Source organism: Sinocyclocheilus rhinocerous, unplaced genomic scaffold (genome assembly GCF_001515625.1).
Source record: "Sinocyclocheilus rhinocerous isolate Xijiao unplaced genomic scaffold, SAMN03320098_v1.1 scaffold751, whole genome shotgun sequence".
NCBI classification, from domain to species: domain Eukaryota; kingdom Metazoa; phylum Chordata; class Actinopteri; order Cypriniformes; family Cyprinidae; genus Sinocyclocheilus; species Sinocyclocheilus rhinocerous.
This window is the reverse complement of record NW_015657293.1, coordinates 1-20,635: the sequence shown is the minus strand read 5'-3', so window position 1 is coordinate 20,635 and position 20,635 is coordinate 1. Positions and strand designations below refer to the sequence as shown.

Sequence of the window (20,635 nt, the reverse complement as noted above, 5' to 3'; positions counted from 1 at the left end):
AAGAGCCCAAAAGTGTTCTCTACTCGGAAAAAAAAAAAAAGTTCTCTAAAAGCTGAAACACAAACATTCTCCTAGACTGTACATGAAGACCTTGGTGTCATCTGGAGGACAGGGAGGTTTGAATTGTCACAAACAATAGTGTTAAAACCCATTGAGACCGCCAGAGGGCGCTAAACACACATGTAGAACGCTAATTTATTCCAGTTTTGAAGCATCCCATAGGCTATATGTAGCTATAAATTATCATTTCAAAACCTTATTTTCAAACTACGCGCACAGGCTTTAATTTTCAGAGTCTGGACTGACTTATAAATGTCTGGGTGGTCTCTTTACAGTGTCTAGTTTTAATAGAAACAAGTTTTCTAAACGTTTAAAGTGCATAATTAAATTCGGCTTGTGTAGATAATAAACAGTGGCGCTACAGCAGGCAGCTTGTTTTCCTGTATTTATGTAACGCGCACACAAATACATGCATGCGTTTGCATGCTGAGAGTTTGCCAATAAAATAGCATCGGTGTTCAAAGCTTCTTAGGGACAGTATCGCATTTCAGTGCCACAATATATAACAAGTATAACAAACAAATACACAAAACATATCTTATGTGTACATGTATGTGAGTCATAATACAAACAGCAGAGAATTGAAATAAGTGGATGAAGCTGCATTTATTTAACAAAAAAATACAGCACAAAACAGTAATATTGTAAAATATTATTACAATTTAAAATAACTGTTTTCTATTTGAATATATTTTAAAATGTAATTTATTCCTGTGATGAAAAGCTGAATTTTCAGCATCATTACACCAGTCTTCAGTGTCACATGATCCTTCAGACATCATTCTAATATGCTGCACAAGAAACATTTATTATTATTATTATTATCAATGTTGAAAACAGTTAATACACTGAAACAGCTGAGACTTAAAATATGAAAGTGATCATAAGATTTCTTTTTCAAAGCTGTTCTTTTGAACTTTCTATTAATTAAAGAAAAATTAATCCTGGAAAAAAATGTAGCATGGTTTCCAACAAATATTAAGCAACACAATTGTTTTCAATATTGACAATAATAAACATTATTAATAATGTTTATAATATTTCAGATTTTTTTTTTTACTGTATTTTTGATTAAATAAATGCAATTGACTGGTAGTATAAAATCTGGGGGAAACGATCAGCACATGTGGATTTGTGACCTTTACCCCAATTTCGCTCTGCATGTAAACACCATTACTGGTTTATTCAATGTGTGCATGCATTGTGAGCATGACTGTTTATGTTTTGACATCAAAACAAGATCAATCCACATCTAATAGTTTTCTGTTTTCGGGTTTATTAAATAAGCTGAATTTTGAGTTGTTGTAAACACACTCAATGATAAAAACCCCTATCGGTTGACCACTTGGTTAAGACCTAGTTCTCGCCGTTCACGTGATCACAGTGTGCCCAGACAGTTCAATGAATCGCTCAAGCAAAATCCCAAGTCAATGAACCTGTGTAAAGATAAATGATGAAATCACTGCACTTCCTTTTTGCGCTGAAATTGCACCAGCTTCTAGTGCATCAATATTTAAAGAAGCTATCAAAACTTAATTTTGCATTGAAGTTCTGCACTGCAAAGGCTGAAAACGTGAAAAATAACGGGATGAAAGATAAATACAGAGGTTTTGCGGTGTATAATAATCAGGTTGAAGCAGGTGTGACACTACAGGCCTTCAGCACCGTGAGTTTGCTCTGTTATCCAGGGAGTCTATTTCTGTTTTCTGGCCTTTTGATACACACTATCCTTTTATAGCGCGGTCTGTTGAAGGGCAACAGCAGTCATGTGGCTATAGCAGTATGAGAAGGAGATATGTTTTATTAATAGTCTCAAGTGCAGCGAATTTCCATTAAAGCAGTAATGCTGGATCATCAATTTTAGAGAGTGTGTGTTCATAATTAGGGAAGAGCATGAGGGTGATGGATGTCTTGATATGTGAATATACTGGTTTAGATCAATATGAGGTTCACTAAATAATGTTAGAAGATTCTTTTTAGAGTGAACTATTCCTTTAAGCAATTTTAGCATTGCATTGACACCCAGTGCACATACTGCAGGCCAGGGACAGTTTCCCTGGAGCTCAAGGACACAATGGTGATTAGGTAACTGAGCAACATTTCAGTTCATGAATCATCCTTTAGCAGGGTTAGAAATGAGGACCTTTGGGATACAAGGAGAAATGTTTAACCCCTGATATACCACCAGGCTTATGATATGATAGATCCAACTGTCATACACTACCATTCAAAAATATGGGGTCAGTATGATACTGCAAGGATGTATTAAATTGATCAAAAGTGACAAAAAGACATTTATAATGTTACAGAAGATTTTGATCACAAACCAAAGAATCCTGAAAAAATGTTTCCACACAGATATGAAAAAGCAAAAACAATTTTCAACATTGATAATAATAAGAAATGTTTCTTGAGCAGCAAATCAGCATATTAGAATGATTTCTGAAGGAAATCATGTGACACTGAAGACTGATGAGCTTGGTGAGACTTCTATATGAGAGATGGATAAAGAGGTCAGAGGTCAAACACTGCAATACAAACCCTGCAACCTTTGCATAGATCTAAAATGTCATACTTTGTCATATGATACATAAACTGCCCTTTGGCTGTATGTCAGAGTCCCTCTCTGGTGTCAACTGGTTGTAAATTTAGTTGGTCATAGAAACTCACAGAATAAAGTGAAGCCTGCAGGGTGTAAATGAGAAATCTATTAAAAGCAATAGCATTGAACTCTCTTTCTGCTTGACACACACACACTTTAACGCCTTTAAAATGAACACATGCTGGAGCATCTGAACTGCCTGCAGAACAACAGAATAATGCAAACTAATTCAAGCTCCTTCCATGAACACAGATTCTTACCATGGTATTACCATAAAATTTAAACGGAAAAAGGGTTTCTTAGGATGCTTCCATAATGGTAAGACCTTAAATTGCCTTCACTACGGCAATCAAACAGTGCCATGGTATCAGTTTTTGTAAAGGTCAATGTAGACTACACATTATTTTTTACAAAATACTGTATTCATATGGTACTGCCTGAAAGATGCAAATTAATGTTAACTGTTAACTTTGGATTCTTTGCTGTGAAATTAACAATTTGCATCATAGCTCTTGCTGTTTTTTGTATTTACGTTCAGGCATTTGGTAGATGTTTTATTTCAAATGACTAATTACACTGCTTTTAAGGCATAGGTCTCTTAGCTTGAGCAGTGAAAACAAACTTGGCTGCCACCTACACTGTAAAAAAAAAAATCTGTGACATTTACGGTAAACAAAAACCGTATTTTAACAGTATTTTACTGTAAAATTACATTAAATGTAATTACATTTATTCACCGAATATAGTATGGAAACTTACTGTTAACCAGTTAACAGGTTTTTACTGTAGCATTTTTACAGTCTTTTACTGTTAAAATCACAATCATTTTTTACAGTGTAAGGTCACTTCAAGCTGTTTTAAACATTTTCTTTTGCAGGAATAAACTGGGCCACTAAAGCTAAACCTGTTTTAGGCTAAAGTCAGAAGTCCGTTCTCTCTGAGGAGGTCTGGGATATTCAGAGATGCCCCCCATTTCTATCTCTGTCTGGAGCCTTCATCAAGACTCTGTTTAGATGAATTATGTATTGCATGACAGTTGAGATGTTTACGAGTTGTTTGTTTGAACTTTCTATTCATCAAAGAATCCTGAGAAAAACGTATCACGGTTTCCACCAAAATATGAAGCAGCACAACTGTTTACAACATCGATAATAGTAAGAAATGTTTCTTGAGCTGAGCAGCAAATCAGTATGTGAGAATGATTTCTGAAGGATCATGTGACACTGAAGACTGGAATAATGATGCTGAAAATTCAGCCTTGCATCACCGGAATAAATTGTATTTTAAAATATATTCAAATAAAAAAACTGTTGTTTTAAATGGTAATAATATTTCACAATATTACTGCTTTTACTGTATTTTTGATCAAATAAATGCAGCCTTGGTGAGCAGAAGAGACTTACTTACTACATTAAGAAACTAACCCCAAACTGAACAGTTTAGACATTTATGAGTTCCATACTGCATTGAATTTACTTTGACTGGCATATATTTGTCTAAACCAACTTGGTTTTCATTTTTAGCCTTTTATCTCTCTCTCTCTTGTTTGAGTTTGCTAGTTTTCTGACCTTCATTTTTTTTTTGTTCTGTTGTTGTGGTCAAATTAATCATGTACAGTCCTGTGGAGCTCCAGCAAACTCATGACACCACATATGCTCCAGATCTGCTTAAATGTCACACAATACACAGCAAATATAAATAGAATACAAGATATGCAATGATGTCATAAAGAAGAATATGAAAACTTGCATTTACATTTAGAATGTTCCATCACAGCTGTCTCATCCTTCCTTTGAACTCATAAATGTTTCATGATCCTGTCACAGGCTAAAGTCACTGTCTGTTTGGGGAGTAAAACAGCAAATAGCGCTGCAGTGGAATGAAGCTTAAATAAACACCAATATAACGCTGTCAGTGAAGAGGATGGGATTCACTTCCCATTGATTTTCATTAGGACAGCAGAATTGGGTTTCTGATTATGGTAGTTTATCATATTTTCCACACATCAAGGACACCAAAAAACATTCGCCTCCAGCCAAATTGTATTTTCAGGCTTTGCCTATAAAGTCAAATTGATTTTCGTTAGTATTGACAGTTGTGTGCAAACTTTACAGACTTGCTCAGTCAAAGAGAGCTTCTGTAAGCATGTCTTCAACCTGTGCTGGGAAGATAAATACTATCTTATCGAGAGAAAAAAAAGATTAGTGTGCCAATTTCAAAAAATGATCTTTACTTGTTTGTAGAGGCCAATGCAAAGGACAAGGACTCATTGTCAAGATAATGGGTGCTTTTTATTTCAGGTCTTTTGAACCGAAGCACTGCAACACCCGCTGAGTACAACGATAGAGCTTGAAAGATCAAAGACATTTTTTTATATAACTCCGACTGGATTCGTCTGAAAGAAGAAAGTCATATACACCTAGGATGCCTCGGGGATGAGTAAAACACAGCCTAATTTTCATTTTTGGATGAACTAACCCTTTAACTTCTTTTGTGGTTAGTTTTCTCTCTATGATAAACTACTGTCATGACATAGCAACTTTTTTTTTTAAAGATTTATTTTTTTTAGACCTTTATTATGATAGGACAGATCAGAGCTGACAGGAAGTGAAGTGGGAGAGAGCGGGGGCGAGATAGGGAAAGGTCCTCAAGTCAGGATTCGAAATCGGGACTCTAGTAGCGCAACGGTGCTGTATGTCGTATGCTGTATTGGCGCCGACAAATATAGCAACAATTAGGTAAAGTTAGTCAAAGTCAGCATGTGCATAGCTATTGTAACACTCCAAAGAGAAAGGAAAAATTGAAATCGCATCATATGACCCCTTTAATAATAACTAATTCAATTAAAATCACATTTGAAGGAAACCATCTCCCCCCTGAGAACTGAGCTTTATAATGCAATCATGCTTGCAAAATATGTACAGTGGGACTGCATATTTGCATTCACGTCTGCATTTGTGCACTTGCATAGAGTATGTTTCCAGATAAGTTAGTCATGAAAAGATTAGTGAGATTCTTGCGACATTTTAGATTAAATTCACACACAAAACATTATACAGTATGCTTTAAAAGAGATATATTCAACCTCTGGAAGCATTAGGATTTTCCCTTATACATGAAAGACAAGACTTTTTGTGAATTTTCTCAATTTTGGTACTTCGCTGTTACAGGTTTATAGATTTAAGGGCAGACAATTTCAATACGACAGGATATAATCAACACACATTTATCGATGTAAAAAAAGTGCATATTTGTAATATTATAATCGTATTGCTATAGTAACAGTTCCACAGCCTCATGCTTTATTGGAATAATTAAGTAATAATTAATAATAGTACAATATAATCATACATATTGGATTTCAATAATGCACTATGGATTATTATTGCTGTATAGAGTTGGAAGAAGTTGTAGGGCTGCACAATTTGGGGTAAAAAAAAATCTTATTGCGATTTAAAAAAAAAAAAAAATTAGGTTTGATGTGCTTGTTGTTAGGGTTGCACAATTTGGCCAAAATTGTATATATCAATATGGCTATAAAAAAATAATAAAAAACTAGTAATAATAATTATTATTATTGTTAAAAAATATAAGTATTATTAAATAAAAACAAGATAATATTATTGTAATATTTTACTCTAAAATAAAAAATGAGTATTTAAGAAATAATAATAATAATTATTTTATTTTATATGAAACATTACAATACTAGTATTTATTGCTGTCTTTATTTATTTTCAAAAAAATCTAATAAACTTTTATTTTGACAGAAAACCGCAGCGAGCTTCTTTTTTGTTAACAAGCGTTTCCCATTACAAATATGGGAAGATGGTTGGAGGATGTTCCATTCCCAATTTACCGCTAAAGCGACCAAAAATTAGAGCAGATGCAGAGATAAAGATGGTGTAAAAAAGCGGCATTTACCGCGATGATATGCTCCGAATAAACTGGTCACTTGTAAAAACACATTGCCGCTCGCTTCACTCTGAAACACACAGCGCTTATATTTATTTACTTAAACCGCAGCCGTATCGCAATTTTAAATTTTATTTTGATTAATCGTGCAGCCCTAGAAGATAGTCACCTCTGAGTTCAACAACATCCCCAGCACTTGTCAAGATAGATGTCTTCATCTTGGCTTGTTAAAAAGAGATAGCGGTTTCCACACTCCTCCCAGCGAGAGATCCTTCCATCTTCCACCAGGACGAACTTCCACTCCACCTGGCTCTCCACAGGGAGGCTGATAGTGTTGGCCCAGAACCCGTCCTTGGCTTTCTGCAGTGGAACAAATCTCTCCCAGGCCCCCAATTCCTGTAGGCTCCCGGTAACAGCCACCAGCTGGTTAGGAGAATATGTGATGTAGTGAATCCTGAAGGTCACGTTAACCGTTTGAGATAAAGGCGGAACAGTCGCTACTCTTTTATTCACCGGTTCTTCATCGTCTTTGGCTAAACTGGTCTTGACTTGCCCTTCTTTTTCTTGTTGCGTCTGTTTTTCTTCACTTGCAGTTGGCGAAAGCCAAGGAAGATCTCTGAACTCTGATGCACCTACGTTTAGCCACTCATTATTGTCCATAATAGCGTCCATGATGCTGATTTCATTCTTTTCGTGTTTCTTCTGCACTGACGCACCCTCTTCGTCGGTTTTCTTCTCTTGTGAGAGGCTCATCTGTGTTGAAGACCCACCCATGAACGTATTATCCGTTTGGAAACCCAAGTAGTTCTGGAAGTCAAACCTGCTGCTGTGGTTAACCATGGTTTCCACAGCTGGGCTCAGGTTTATGGCGTCTGTTGCGTAGCTTCCAGTGTGAAACCATGGCTGGCCTTTTATTTTCTCCATCGTATCTGTCTTCTTATCACAGCAACAGCAATCAAAGTTATTTGTTCGTGGAAAACGCCAATCATGATGGTCTTCAAACTTCTTGCTGGTGTTCTCCGCTTCTTCCACCGTTGACGTCTTGCTGTTTTCCTCTAAATGGATCTTGCTGGGATTGGATGGGGCTTGGTCTGGAGAAGAATTACTTTGAGTTGTGATGTGATCTTGATGTCTCTGATAAATGATCTCCCGAGCGCTTTCAGTTTCAGACGGCTCATCCGTGTCCAAACTCACAGACTTGTCAAGGTATTCCTCAATTTCCTTCTCGACAGAATTGCGTTGGATGTCCAATTCTGTCAAACCTACACTCACATCAGCCAAAACCTCACGTCCATCATCATCCTCATGCTGAATCTGTTCCTCACATTCTGTGTTTTCATCAGGATCCATTTCTACACACTGATCCAGATCAGAATCCGTTTTTTCTCCCATTTCGGGTTCCAAGTCTGTTAGGAGCTCATCTGTGATCTCCTCCAAATCCTTAAGAGTGCTTTCATTCAGATCTTTCTCTGGCACCTCAGTAGGAAGGAGCATGTTGTCGGTGGAGGAGAGGTTACTGCACTTCTTCTGCTTTCCACCCTGACATTCTCCTAAAAGAGAAAGAAAATGCATTACGTCACATGCGCTTCAAGTGATTAAACATTTATATGGGAATTCTTTTAGCAAAGAACAGTCTTTTTTTATCGCTTTACATCTTTTTCATTCTTATTTTGACTCAAAATGTTATTTGTGCATTAATGTTTTCATTGGTTTTATGGTTGTGAAACAATATTTGATCCGTTCATGAGAAAAGTCCATGTCACTGTTTTTAAATCAAAAAATAGTCAATGTAAATGACCTGCAGTCGAAGTAGGTTACTTGCCTCTGTAAGTAATAAATCAACCAAAAATCATCAGTAATCGAGCAAAAAAAAAAAGAAAAAAAAGAAAAGAGAAAAAAACTAACTTTAGGACTAACTAACTAGATTTGCATTTCTAGAAGGAAATACCAGTGCTTATGAACCAGCTAAATAATAGTGTTTAAGTGTACATTTCAGACTTTGGCTGTATGAAATGAGATGCTGCATCAGAGCTGCATGCCTTCAACTTTGCACTGTCACGACACTCAGATCATCTTGTATTCTGGCAGCTAAACACAAGAGTCACAGTCAATCTCTAAATCAACCCTCAAACTGCTGCACAAGACTGTGGAATATAATTGCCAGCAAACATTTAGACAAGACAAGGCTTCTTTGCTGCTTTTGCAGTGTAAAGACCTGTTTGATGGTTAAAGAGATGTAAGAAAAGAAAACACTAGTAACAATTCAGTGTGCAAATAAATGTAAGAAACCTGTTCAGACTGACCTCTTAGCTGAATTAAAAACCACAATACTCAAAGCTGCAGGTTTGCAGTGTTGCAGGAAAGACAAAAGTTTGGGGTCTGTCAAATGTTTGAATTTTTTACTTGATGAAAGACATGGTAAAAACAGTAATATTGTAAAAATTTAAAAAAAAAAACGAACTAAATAAAAAATTATATTGTAATATGTTATTTGTAATTTATTCCTGTGATGCAAAACTGAATTTTCAGGATCATTACTCCAGTCTTCAGTGCCACATGATCCTTCAGAAATCATTCCAAATTTCTTATTATCATTAAAAATCGGCATTCATTTGAAATAGAAATCTTTTGTAAAATGATAAATGACTATATCACTTTTAAACAATTTAATGTATCCTTGCTGAATAGAACTATTCATTTAAAAAAAATTATTGACCCCAAACTTTTGAATGATAGTGTATATTTCCGTATTTTTAATGTTTTATTATTTGTGCCTATGTGTGGCTTTACTGTAACGTTTTAGACAGAGCATTGTTTTTTACGTTATTAATTATTAAAAACTGAAGCATGACATCATATCCTATTTGTTGCCATGTCCAAAAAATGTTGCATGCTCTAGTCGTGTGACCTAGATTTGTATAAAATTATTCCAAACATTATGATAACCAAAATCAATAACATAATCAATAGGCCAATCTAAAAGTCCGCCTTCCAAATTTCAGCCTGCAAACGTGCAAAGTGATGGACATGCAGAAAACGATTCTGATTGGATAAGTTTTCTGACTGGCCAAAAACCAGCGCGGGCCGCTCACCAAAACACATTTTTGCCGTGTATGGCTGTCACATCGGCATGTGTGGTTTTGCCTGTTACAGTGACATCTGATAAGTCATAGTCATACTTTACATGTGGTATTGCAAAAAAAGTCTCGCACAAACATTTAGCATACGCATACCATGTTTCAACAATTGTCAGGTTTTACCTGTTGACTCGGTAGGTCGATCATCCCTCTCTCTTTTCCTCCTCCGAGCCGTACTCCCTTCTGCCGTCGCTATCGTCGTTTCGTTGCCGTTATTCTGGCCACCCTTCCCGCGCTGACCTCTAAAGGATCGGTAAATGAAGAACGCAGCGCACACCGACAGCATGGCAATGATCCCCACGGAAACTACGGCACCGAAGCCGCCGATCACATCCAGCAGGGAATGAATATCGCGCCGGTCCAGAGCAATCGGTTTGCTCTTCTTCATGGTCATGCTGTGGGTGAAAAGCGTCAGTGTAGATGTAACGGTGCCGGTGATCATTTCATTCTGAGCGCCGCGGGCGAAATTACCCTTTGATGCGGCAGAAGATCAAAAGAAGCCCCGCAATCAGGTGAGCACGCTGCCAATGGCTCTCGCTCTCGGTCTCTCTCTCTCTCTCTCTCTCTCGATCAATCGCTCGCTCGATCTTTTTCAATTTTGAAGTAGGCTACTTTGTTATCTGACATTTTTATGGTGCATGTTCATTCTATCAATTTTTTAATGTAGTTTTGTGTTTTTTCCTTATTCCGTGCCACATGATTTTATATTATTTATTTATTTTATTTTTATTTTGGAAGGGGCAAAATGTGTGTTTTTTTATTATTATTATTATTATTTTCCACGTTTTTTCTTCATGTTTTTTTAAATTTATTTTTTGTTAATTATTATGTTCTTTATTTATAGATTAATATATATTTATTTTGCAATTCTTTTCTGCACATTTTTATATGAAAGCCTTGAATCACAGGGGGATTTGAATGTCTCTCCATTTTATTTTTAAAGTAAATGTAAATTTTAAATCTTATTTTTTTGTACATTTTTTTTTGTTTTGCATTCTTTCTTTATATTATTTTTGTTTATATTTTGTATTTTTTTTATATTTTGACTATTTTGTTTGTTTTAATTCTGTTTTTTAATTCATAATTATTTCATAATTCTTTTTTCCTTGCAGTTCAGGATTGCAGTGTTACATGCAATATCGCACATAGTACATTATCTTACGCCTAAAAGAAAAAAAGAGAACAAATTTGAATACAATATATTTATGAGCTGCTTTTTTCCTTTGATGGCATCCACAATAAAATGGTTATTTATTTAACTCATTGCTGTCAATTTTGTCCCCAGAACAGGTCAGAGACACAGCGACACACTGCAGCTCTGCCACTCTGTCACGGTCAGTGCTGCTGATATGCTGGGTCTTTTGCTCAGAATGGGACTATGTGAAAGTTCAGTTATTGATTAAATGTGGAACTCACTCTATAGCTTTAAATAAATCAGCACAAAAATATCTGATAACCTCTGATTGATCAGACAGTAGCTTGCTTTGGGTGTTTTGAGTTTTGTTGTACAAGAGACAAACACAAGACATATTTAGCAACCCATGTGATTGCTTTAGTAAAAGATGTTAATATTATTGTCATGTCAAATGCACAAGATTAAATTTGAGCTCGAACAAACATAATGGTCATCATTTGATTTTTGCACCCTCTGATAAAATTGGTTACATTTTCTACAACAGTTTTTTCTTTATCCATTTATTGATCTGTTTATTAGTATCAGAGGCCAACCAATAAGCACTGTCAATCTTCATGGGAGTTTAGAAGATGATGATTTCTCCACCTAAAGCCCGTTTGGTTCGGTTGTTCAGCATGTAGCTTCCACAAGTGCAAAGTGTTGTTTTGGTACAACAGATCATCTGCTGCCACCTGCTGGTAAATGATGCTAAATGCATTTTAAGTTTTATTTAAATAGCTGTTTCTACGATGTGCAACATTTCCAAAAGGTCGAAAAGCATATTTCAAAGAAAAAAAAAGTTTTTTTTGTTTATTATGTTTATTAAAACATGCTAGCAATTTGTTTAAACATGTTAAGGACTAGCAATGTGATAAATCATGCTAGAAATATTCTTTACTAAAATTACCAATATTATTGTTAAAACGTGTTAGCAACTTGTCAAAACATGCTAGCAACATGTCAAAATGCTAACAACTTAAAACATGCTAGCAACTTGTTAAAACATGTTAGGAACATGCAAAAGCATGTTAGCAACTTACTGAAACTGACTGACTTTTTTGGATTTCTGAGTAAAACTTTCAAACAGATAGTTTGTCATCAAACTTTATCTATCCAGTTAAATTATGTTGTAAATATCAGCTTCATATCAGCTATTGTTGACAAGAAATTGGCAATTAAAAACATATCAGTCAGCTAGTAACTTAATTACAAATTATTGTACTCCTTTGACTAATGTATAATCTAAAAGATAGGCTAATGATGTCCTCTGATTAACAGTAGAATGAACAAATTTCTTGTCCTATGCATGCATTGTGCTTATTGAAAATAAACCCAGAAAAAGTCTAAAGGTGATTGTTATATTTGCCAAATATAGTAGAGAGAAAACTTAAGCCATATATTCAGTACAGTGTGTCTCAGTGTAGAATGTGAAGAGCTGCTGGATTCAGTGCAGCAGCAGGATGAAGGAGAGCAGAGAACAGCACAGGAACAGGAAGCTCTGAGTGACGCTCTCAGCACCGTTACACAGGTTCCCCTCACAACATGAGATGCTCTGAACATCAGGGACTGATGTTGTGGCATTACAAATGGCTTCAGAGACACAGCCTTTTAGAACCATTGACTTGCCTCCGAAACTCCCTGATGAAAAGAAAGGTTAGTCTAAGCTTTCCTGGTATATAGGATCTGTTTCAAATGCTTAAACATAAGAGAGATAAAAAAAAAGTAATCTTTAATCTTTTTCTTTATCAGATTCTCACCCGTTGCTTTAAGGCACTGGTCTTCACTCCCTGTACAGCTCAATATGTTTGAGCAGCTCTTCTCATCACAAGAGTAACATTTCTTTCCATAGGAGCTGGACTGAAAAAAAAAGTACAAAAGATATCTAATGAAACAAAAACCCGCTGGCTGCTCCATTCATTCAGTTCCCAATAGAAAATCCCACTTTACTTTTTCCCCTGATTATAGAAGTAAAAAGAGTGTTTATCGTTGCTTCATTTAAATATGATAATTAAGGTTTAATATCTGGAGGATCCTGGCCATTACAAAGGTCAGTGTCACAGCAGGAAGAAGATATCTTTGCACTGCCGAAGTTCAAGGACCAAATTTTACAGTCATTTGATGAAGCACAACTTTTAACCTTAACTGTAGCAGCAGTATCACCTACAAAAAAAAAAATAATAATAATGATACTGGCATGACAAGTTCAAATGCATAAATATAAATATATGAAAATATACTTATATACATTTGTACATCTCCATCAGTCAAATATAACAATACATTTGAATCCATCATACTGGACTTACCAATGTGTGTCACTGATGTTAAACTTATGCACCGAGATCCACTGTCACATGTTTGTATACCTTTTGATCTGGACACGAACCCATCTGACTTGCACACTGATAACAGCTGAGAGAGTATCAGTATCCTTTAGTAATAAAACAAGAGAGAGACAGTGAGAGAGGAGAGATCCTGTATTTGTACATAATAACATTATAAACCAACACTGTTTGTCTTTGTACCTTCAGTGAAAAGAATAAAAAGAAGGACAACTGAGATTTGCAGATCCATCTTTGGTCAGGAGGCAAATGAAATAATGTGTTTCAGTGATCATTTTATATCCTAGCAAAAGGGATGGGCCTTCATGAGATAATGACATCTTAGCAGGAAGTAATTAAACAAGTAGATATTTCATGAAATAGAAATTAGGAATAAGGAAATTATAGATTTTTAAGGAACATGTACAGTAGGTCTCTTTAAGTCAATCTGTTAACAATAAAGACATTAGAAAATGGACAGAATTTGTCACATTAAATCTGCTTTTAAAACTTATGATAGAGGAAGCCTACTTTCTCTTTCTGGGCAGTTTCTCAAAATCATTTCTCTTACATTTTTAAAATAATAAAATGTTTAAAAATGTTTTTGAAAGAAGTCTCTTATGTTCACCAAGGCTGCATTTATTTGATCTGAATATACAGTAATGCTGTAAAATGTTATTACAATTCATAAAAATACATGTTTTTGAATACATTTTAAAATGTCATTTATTCCTGTGATATAAAATATCTATAAAGTAGACACTTGGAAATTCTTACCCGTTTGCGGGAAGTAGTGTATTGGGGGAATACAAAGCAGAAGTGACTTTTCCCAGCATTCTTTATGTTAAATTAATTTCTCAAGAACAATTGTTTGCTTGCATGTTGATTTTGTTCTTGTTCAGTAATAGAATTTTATACATTTTATATTCTGTTTGCTCACAAAAATCTTCAAAATTTGTAGAGTTTTCTCTTTAGTCGGATTCTTTTAAAAAAAATTATTTTGGCTCCTTGAAACTTTGCTCACTATCCAGAAATATCAATGATAACCTTATTATTATTACTGATTACCTAGGCAAGGCAAGTTTATTTATATAGCACATTTCATGGTAATTCAATGTGCTTACATAGAATAATAAAATAAAATAATCTCAACAACAAAAGCAAGGAATTAAAATTTTATACTGATTTAAAATGATTTGAAACAGCTAAGAATAGAAAATGATGATACATAAAATACAGTGCAATCAGTTCGGACGTAGCACAGTGCACACTCACTAAATGCACAGCTAAACAGATGAGTTTTGAGTCTTGATTTAAATATGGCTACTGATTTAGCACATCTGGGGCCTCATTTATAAAGCGTGCGTACGCTCAGATTTGATCTTAGAGTGCGCGTACACTTAAATCCACGCCAGCGCTCATATTTGTAAAAACTGGAAAAGTGCTTATAGCGTCATGTCAGGATCTGAGCAGACGTACGAACTTTTTCTTGTTCGAGTACTGCAGGTTTTTGGAAATGTAAGCTGTTCTTGCAGCTTGCTGTTCTAAATTAAAGAATTTGGATGATGACTGAGATCTTTTACATGTTAATAATGTGACCGAGCTAACGCCTCGGGTTCGCCTAAACACTTTTCAAATAATAAAATAAAGAAAGTGAAACTCAGGTATTATATGAACGATGTACTTTTTATTCTTCTTAACTCCAAAAGAAACTCACATGGCACAACTGGGCGCTCTCGTTAAAGGCAGAGTAAGCGATTTCTGGTAGCCAATGTTGATATTTGAAATCACCAAAACAAACATGCCCCTACCCCAAAAGGGTCTTGCCCCTATTTTGATAGCTCCGCCCCATATATACGTACGCAACCCAGGCAACGATTAGTTCTGTGAAACAAAGCAAAACCAATGTTACACAGGTTACATTCTTCATTTATCCTTGACCATGTGACTTAAACCAAATCTGAGATATTCAAACCGACCAATCAGCAGACAACAGCTGCCCCCACTGTACAAGAGGTGTGACAATTAGTAGGTCTCAGCCAGCATCTCTTAGTTTTCTTGCTTTCTTCTTACTTTCTGAACTTCCTCGAATTTGAAGTGAACTCATACTTCAATGCTTTAAAAAAAAAATTGCAACTCACCATTGACAATTGTGCTGCAACTCTTGCTGCCACAGGAGCAGTAGGCTGGGGCTGGGGGTCCGGCTGACTCTGCTCCATGGCCTTCTTTGCTGTTCCAGCAGCAGCAGCAGGTTGTTCCACCACCCTTTGTGCTGGTCCAGTAGGGCTGGCAGTTGGCTGTTTAAGACAGCCCAAAAAAAATACATGTAACAATTCAGAAAGAAAACCATTTCAGTAAATAATACTAACAAAAAATACTTGCTACATTAATGTTACCTTTGGAGTGTGAAAACCACAGATGCATTTCAGCACACCTCCAAGCAAGTTTGTCTGGCCACGAGACAGCATCGGACATTTCTCAATCTGTAAGCATAATAACAAATGTAATGCACAATACAAGTGAGTCCCTTAACAGAGCATACAATACTTCATTAAATTCATATATTAATTAATTCATTGATTAATTTCTAGGACACGAGTCACTATTTATCTTATATACAGTGGTGTGAAAAAGTGTTGGCCCCCTTCCTGATTTCTTATTTTTTTTGCATGTTTGTCACACTTTAATGTTTCAGATCATCAAACAAATTTAAATATTAGTAAAAGATAACACAAGTGAACACAACATGCAGTTTTTAAATGAAGGTTTTTATTATTAAGGGAAAACAAAATCCAAAACTACATGGCCCTGTGTGAAGAAGTGTTTGCCCCCCTGTTAAAACTGTGGTTTATCACACCTGAGTTCAATTTCTCTAGCCACACCCAGGCCTGATTACTGCCACACCTGTTCGCAATCAAGAAATCTCTTAAATAGGACCTGCCTGACAAAGTGAAGTAGACCAAAAGATCCTCAAAAGCTAGACATCATGCCGAGATCCAAAGAAATTCAGAAACAAATGAGAAAGAAAGTAATTGAGATCTATCAGTCTGGAAAAGGTTATAAAGCCATTTCTAAAGCTTTGGGACTCCAGCGAACCACAGTGAGAGCCATTATTCACAAATGGCAAAAACATGGAACAGTGGAGAACCTTCCCAGGAGTGGCCGGCCGACCAAAATTACCCCAAGAGCACAGCGACGACTCATCCAAGAGGTCACAAAAGACCCCACAACAACATCCAAAGAACTGCAGGCCTCACTTGCCTCAGTTAAGGTCAGTGTTCATGACTCCACCATAAGAAAGAGACTGGGCAAAAATGGTCTGCATGGCAGAGTTCCAAGACGAAAACCGCTGCTGAGCAAAAAGAACAAAGGCTCGTCTCAGTTTTGCCAGAAAACATCTTGATGATCCCCAAGACTTTTGGGAAAATACTCTGTGGACTGACGAGACAAAAGTTGAACTTTTTGGAAGGTGTGTGTCCCATTACGTCTGGCGTAAAAGTAACACTGCATTTCAGAAAAATAACATCATACCAACAGTAAAATATGGTGGTGGTGGTAGTGTGATGGTCTGGGGCTGTTTTGCTGCTTCAGGACCTGGAAGACTTGCTGTGATAAATGGAACCATGAATTCTGCTGTTTACCATAAAATCCTGAAGGAGAATGTCCGGCCATCTGTTCGTGATCTCAAGCTGAAGCGAACTTGGGTTCTGCAGCAGGACAATGATCCAAAACACACCAGCAAGTCCACCTCTGAATGGCTGAAGAAAAACAAAATGAAGACTTTGGAGTGGCCTAGTCAAAGTCCTGACCTGAATCCTGTTGAGATGCTGTGGCATGACCTTAAAAAGGCGGTTCATGCTCGAAAACCCTCCAATGTGGCTGAATTACAACAATTCTGCATAGCTGAGTGGACAAAAATTCCTCCACAGCGCTTCATTGCAAGCATTGCAAGTTATCGCAAACGCTTGATTGCAGTTGTTGCTGCTAAGGGTGGCCCAACCAGTTAGGGGGCACTCGTTTATCTTTCAAACAGTAAAGGATAGAACAGGCAACAAAACAATAATAATAAGCATTAACATGCATAATACCTTAATCTGCATCTCACCCTAAAACAATTTGTACCATCTAAAACACCAGTACAATTTACTTAAACAGTCGTCATTTTGTCCAATCCTTTATATATATATATATATATGTTAACATGTACATTAGTACAGTACGAAATCTTTTAAGCAACCAGGGGGTTTCAACCTCCTCCCAGCCCTACTCACACCAGGTATGCATTTATCAGGTCCCTCCAGTGCCTCACTTAAATCCTTTTGAGGTTTACTGTGCTGCAACCCCCTTAACATGTCAGACTCTTTAGAAGGGGAATCAGGCAAAGAATGAGGAACCATAGATAGTCTCTCATCAGATGACAGTGTGGGAACCGGCAATGTATAAGGTCTCAACCTATTGTAATGCACAACCTGTCCTTGTCCATCTGAGTCCATAGGGCTAACGATCCGGTATGTCAGTCCCGGCTCACCACCAGAGTCAAAGATTTGTGCAATCTTAAAAGGTCCCTTCCAGTGGGGCGCCAGCTTCATGCGGCTCTCCACTGGATTATGGAGCCACACCATGGCACCGACTGCATAGGGCTGGTGTCTGAGGCCTGAATCATGATACAGTTTCTGGGAATCATGAGCCACTTCACTGTACATTCTAGTACTCCTGAAAGCATCCTGGAGATTTGCAAGCAAAGTGGACACGAATGCAGCATGAGATGTTGAAATGTTCTGGTCAAGTGTATGCATGGCTAGTAACAAGTCAGTGGGCATTCTTGGTTCTCGTCCATGAACCAGAAAGTAAGGTGAGAACTTGGTGCTAGAATGAGGTGAGGCAAATGCCACCTGTTTGATATAATTGTCCCACTCACCCCCACATGACAACAGTATCTTAGACATCTGATCAGTCAATGTTCTGTTAAAACATTCCACCATGCCGTCGAACGCTGGGTGGTAGGGAGTGGTGCGCGTTTTCTTTATATTCAGCAAACAACAGAGAGTCGATACCACCTCTGATTCAAACCGGCGGCCCTGATCAGAGTGCAAAGATTCAGGAATGCCGTGTATCAAAATGTAGTCCTCAAACAAGCAGTGAGCAACAGTCTGTGCAGATTGGTTAGGCAGGGCATACAGGTTAACAAATTTTGTGAAATAATCCTCAACTACCAGTACATACCGATTTCCTTTGGTTGTTATTGGTAGTTCCAAAAATGTCCATTGCGACTTTCTCAAAGTGTTGCGTTGTCAGGGACCCACCCATAGGTGCTTGATAAGTTGGGACCGGCTTACGACGAGTTTGACACACTGTGCATTGCTCGCACCACATCTTAATGTCCTTAAACATAGATGGTCAGTAGCAAAAATGCCTCGCCCGTTCCCACACTCGTTCTGGAGAAAAATGAGCAGCAGTTGGGACCCCGTGGAGCTGCAAAAGTATGTCATGTTTAAGAGCAGGAGGAACTACAACCTGAGCAACAGGGTCGCCTGTGGGAGGACAGGAAACATCTGTGTCAATATCTGGATCATTCTGCTGCATAGTAATAACATCCGCTACATCGTATGACAAATCAAACATTCTCAAAATGTTGTCAGTACTTAAGGACAAGTTAGATACAGTCTCTTTTTCAGGCACCTCAGCGGTCTCAGTTGAACCAGACATGTCATTATCCGACTGGTTCACCACGTTCACTTCCCTCACCACTTTAACTGCCGTCTCACGGTCCTTAATGTCTGGTGTCACCGGGCGGCGGGACAGTGCATCAGCATTTTTATGTTGATTGCCCTCTTTGTGCAGAATGACCCAATTCAGCGGGTCCAATTCCAAAAGCCATCTAGCCCTTCTGCCCCTTGGGTCATCCTCAAGGGACATACGTCGTAGCGCTAGAAGTGGGCGATGATCCGTAATGATAGTAAATGAAGAAAGTCCAAGATAGTGTCTGAATTCTCTCACTGCCCACACAATAGCCCATAACTCCCGGTCAAAAGTAGACCAACGTCTCTGTGTGACATTCAAGACGCGTCTGGCATACGCTACTACGTGCTCTAGTCCATCTTTTTCCTGTGCAAGTACAGTACCCACAGCCCACTTGGAGGCTTCCGTATAAACTTTGAAAGGCACTTTGAAATCGGGCAGTTTCACGATGGGAGCTGAAGACAGCACTTCCTTCAAGTAGTTAAATGCGTTGTCACAATCGGTATTCCATACAAAAGGCACATTTTTGCCCACCAGCTGATTCAGTGGGGCTACAAAAGGCACATTTTTGCCCACCAGCTGATTCAGCGGGGCTGCATGTTTTGAAAAGTCCTTTACAAAGCGTCGATAGTATGAACACAGTCCCACAAATGCTCTAACCTCCGAGGGAGACTGTGGAACTGGCCAATTTCGAACCTTCTCCGTGTTTCTCGGGTCAGGCTGGAGACTTTTCTCTGAAACAACATGACCCAGGAATATCACGTGATCCCTGGCCAAGTTGCATTTTCGGGGGTTCAATTTCAAACCTGCCGAACATATTCTGGAAAACCCTTCTTTCAGATGAGTTAAATGCCCGTCAAATGTTGGACTATAAATCAAAATATCATCCAGGTACACCATGCAAATGTGCCATGGGAGCCCTCTCAGAACTAACTCCATCATCCGCTGAAAAGTGGCGGGGGAGTTAGAAAGCCCCATCGGCATGCAGCGCCACTGATATAGACCCTGACCTGTAGTAAAAGCTGTTTTTTCTCTGTCTTGGTTGGCCACCTCTACCTGCCAGTATCCATTAGAAAAATCCAATGTGCTGAACCATCTGGAGCCCACTAATGCATCCAGTGTGTCATCCACACGTGGCAGAGGATGAGAGTCCTGGACCGTTATACTGTTCAAGCGTCTATAATCAACGCAGAAGTGCCAGGCACCACATTTATTTTTTACAAGCACGACTGGAGACGCCCAGAGGCTACAGCTTTCTTTGATGACACCCTCAGCTAGTAGGCCCGCCACCTGTCTCTCTATATCAGCTCTCTTTTCAGGCGATGCACGGTATGCGCGCTGCTTAATAGGGCCATGTTCCCCAGTCCTGATATGATGCTGCACCAACATGCATTTTCCTGTATTTTTCCCTGAGAAGTTAAAGATGTCACTGTACTCCTGCAACAGTGCTGCCAGTTTTGCCCTATCAGATGTTGAAATTGACGATTCACTTAAAGATATTGGAGGAGCTGTGTTGCGTGGGCTAGGAACAACACCTTCCCCTGCGTCCTGCTGAAAGGGATAAATATCAGAATCAGCTACAGAATAAAACTCACCCAGGTGAATCCCCTGTTTTATAGGAATGTCCTGTCCAGTAGGGTTAAAAATTCGTGCTTTAGTCAGTCCATTGTGCACATTAGTGAGTGTG

At 37.8% G+C, this 20,635-nt stretch overlaps 1 protein-coding gene and 1 long non-coding RNA gene across 2 annotated transcripts in view; one reads left to right on the top strand and one right to left on the bottom strand.

Annotated features, from left to right (window-relative positions):
* LOC107720867 (protein Shroom3-like) overlaps nt 1-9,952 on the bottom strand; it is a 70,742-nt gene extending 60,790 nt beyond the window's left edge. Inside the window, exon 1 of the mRNA XM_016528696.1 lies at nt 9,838-9,952. Coding sequence (XP_016384182.1) covers nt 9,838-9,861 — 24 coding nt within the window. The 5' untranslated portion in view covers nt 9,862-9,952. The remainder of the gene's footprint in view (nt 1-9,837) is intronic.
* Nucleotides 9,953-12,197: 2,245 nt separating this feature from the next.
* On the top strand, nt 12,198-12,747 carry LOC107720899 (uncharacterized). The gene is made up of 2 exons (XR_001637660.1): nt 12,198-12,541; nt 12,638-12,747. It is a non-coding gene; the product is annotated as an uncharacterized LOC107720899 (long non-coding RNA).
* The last annotated feature ends 7,888 nt before the right edge of the window (nt 12,748-20,635 follow it).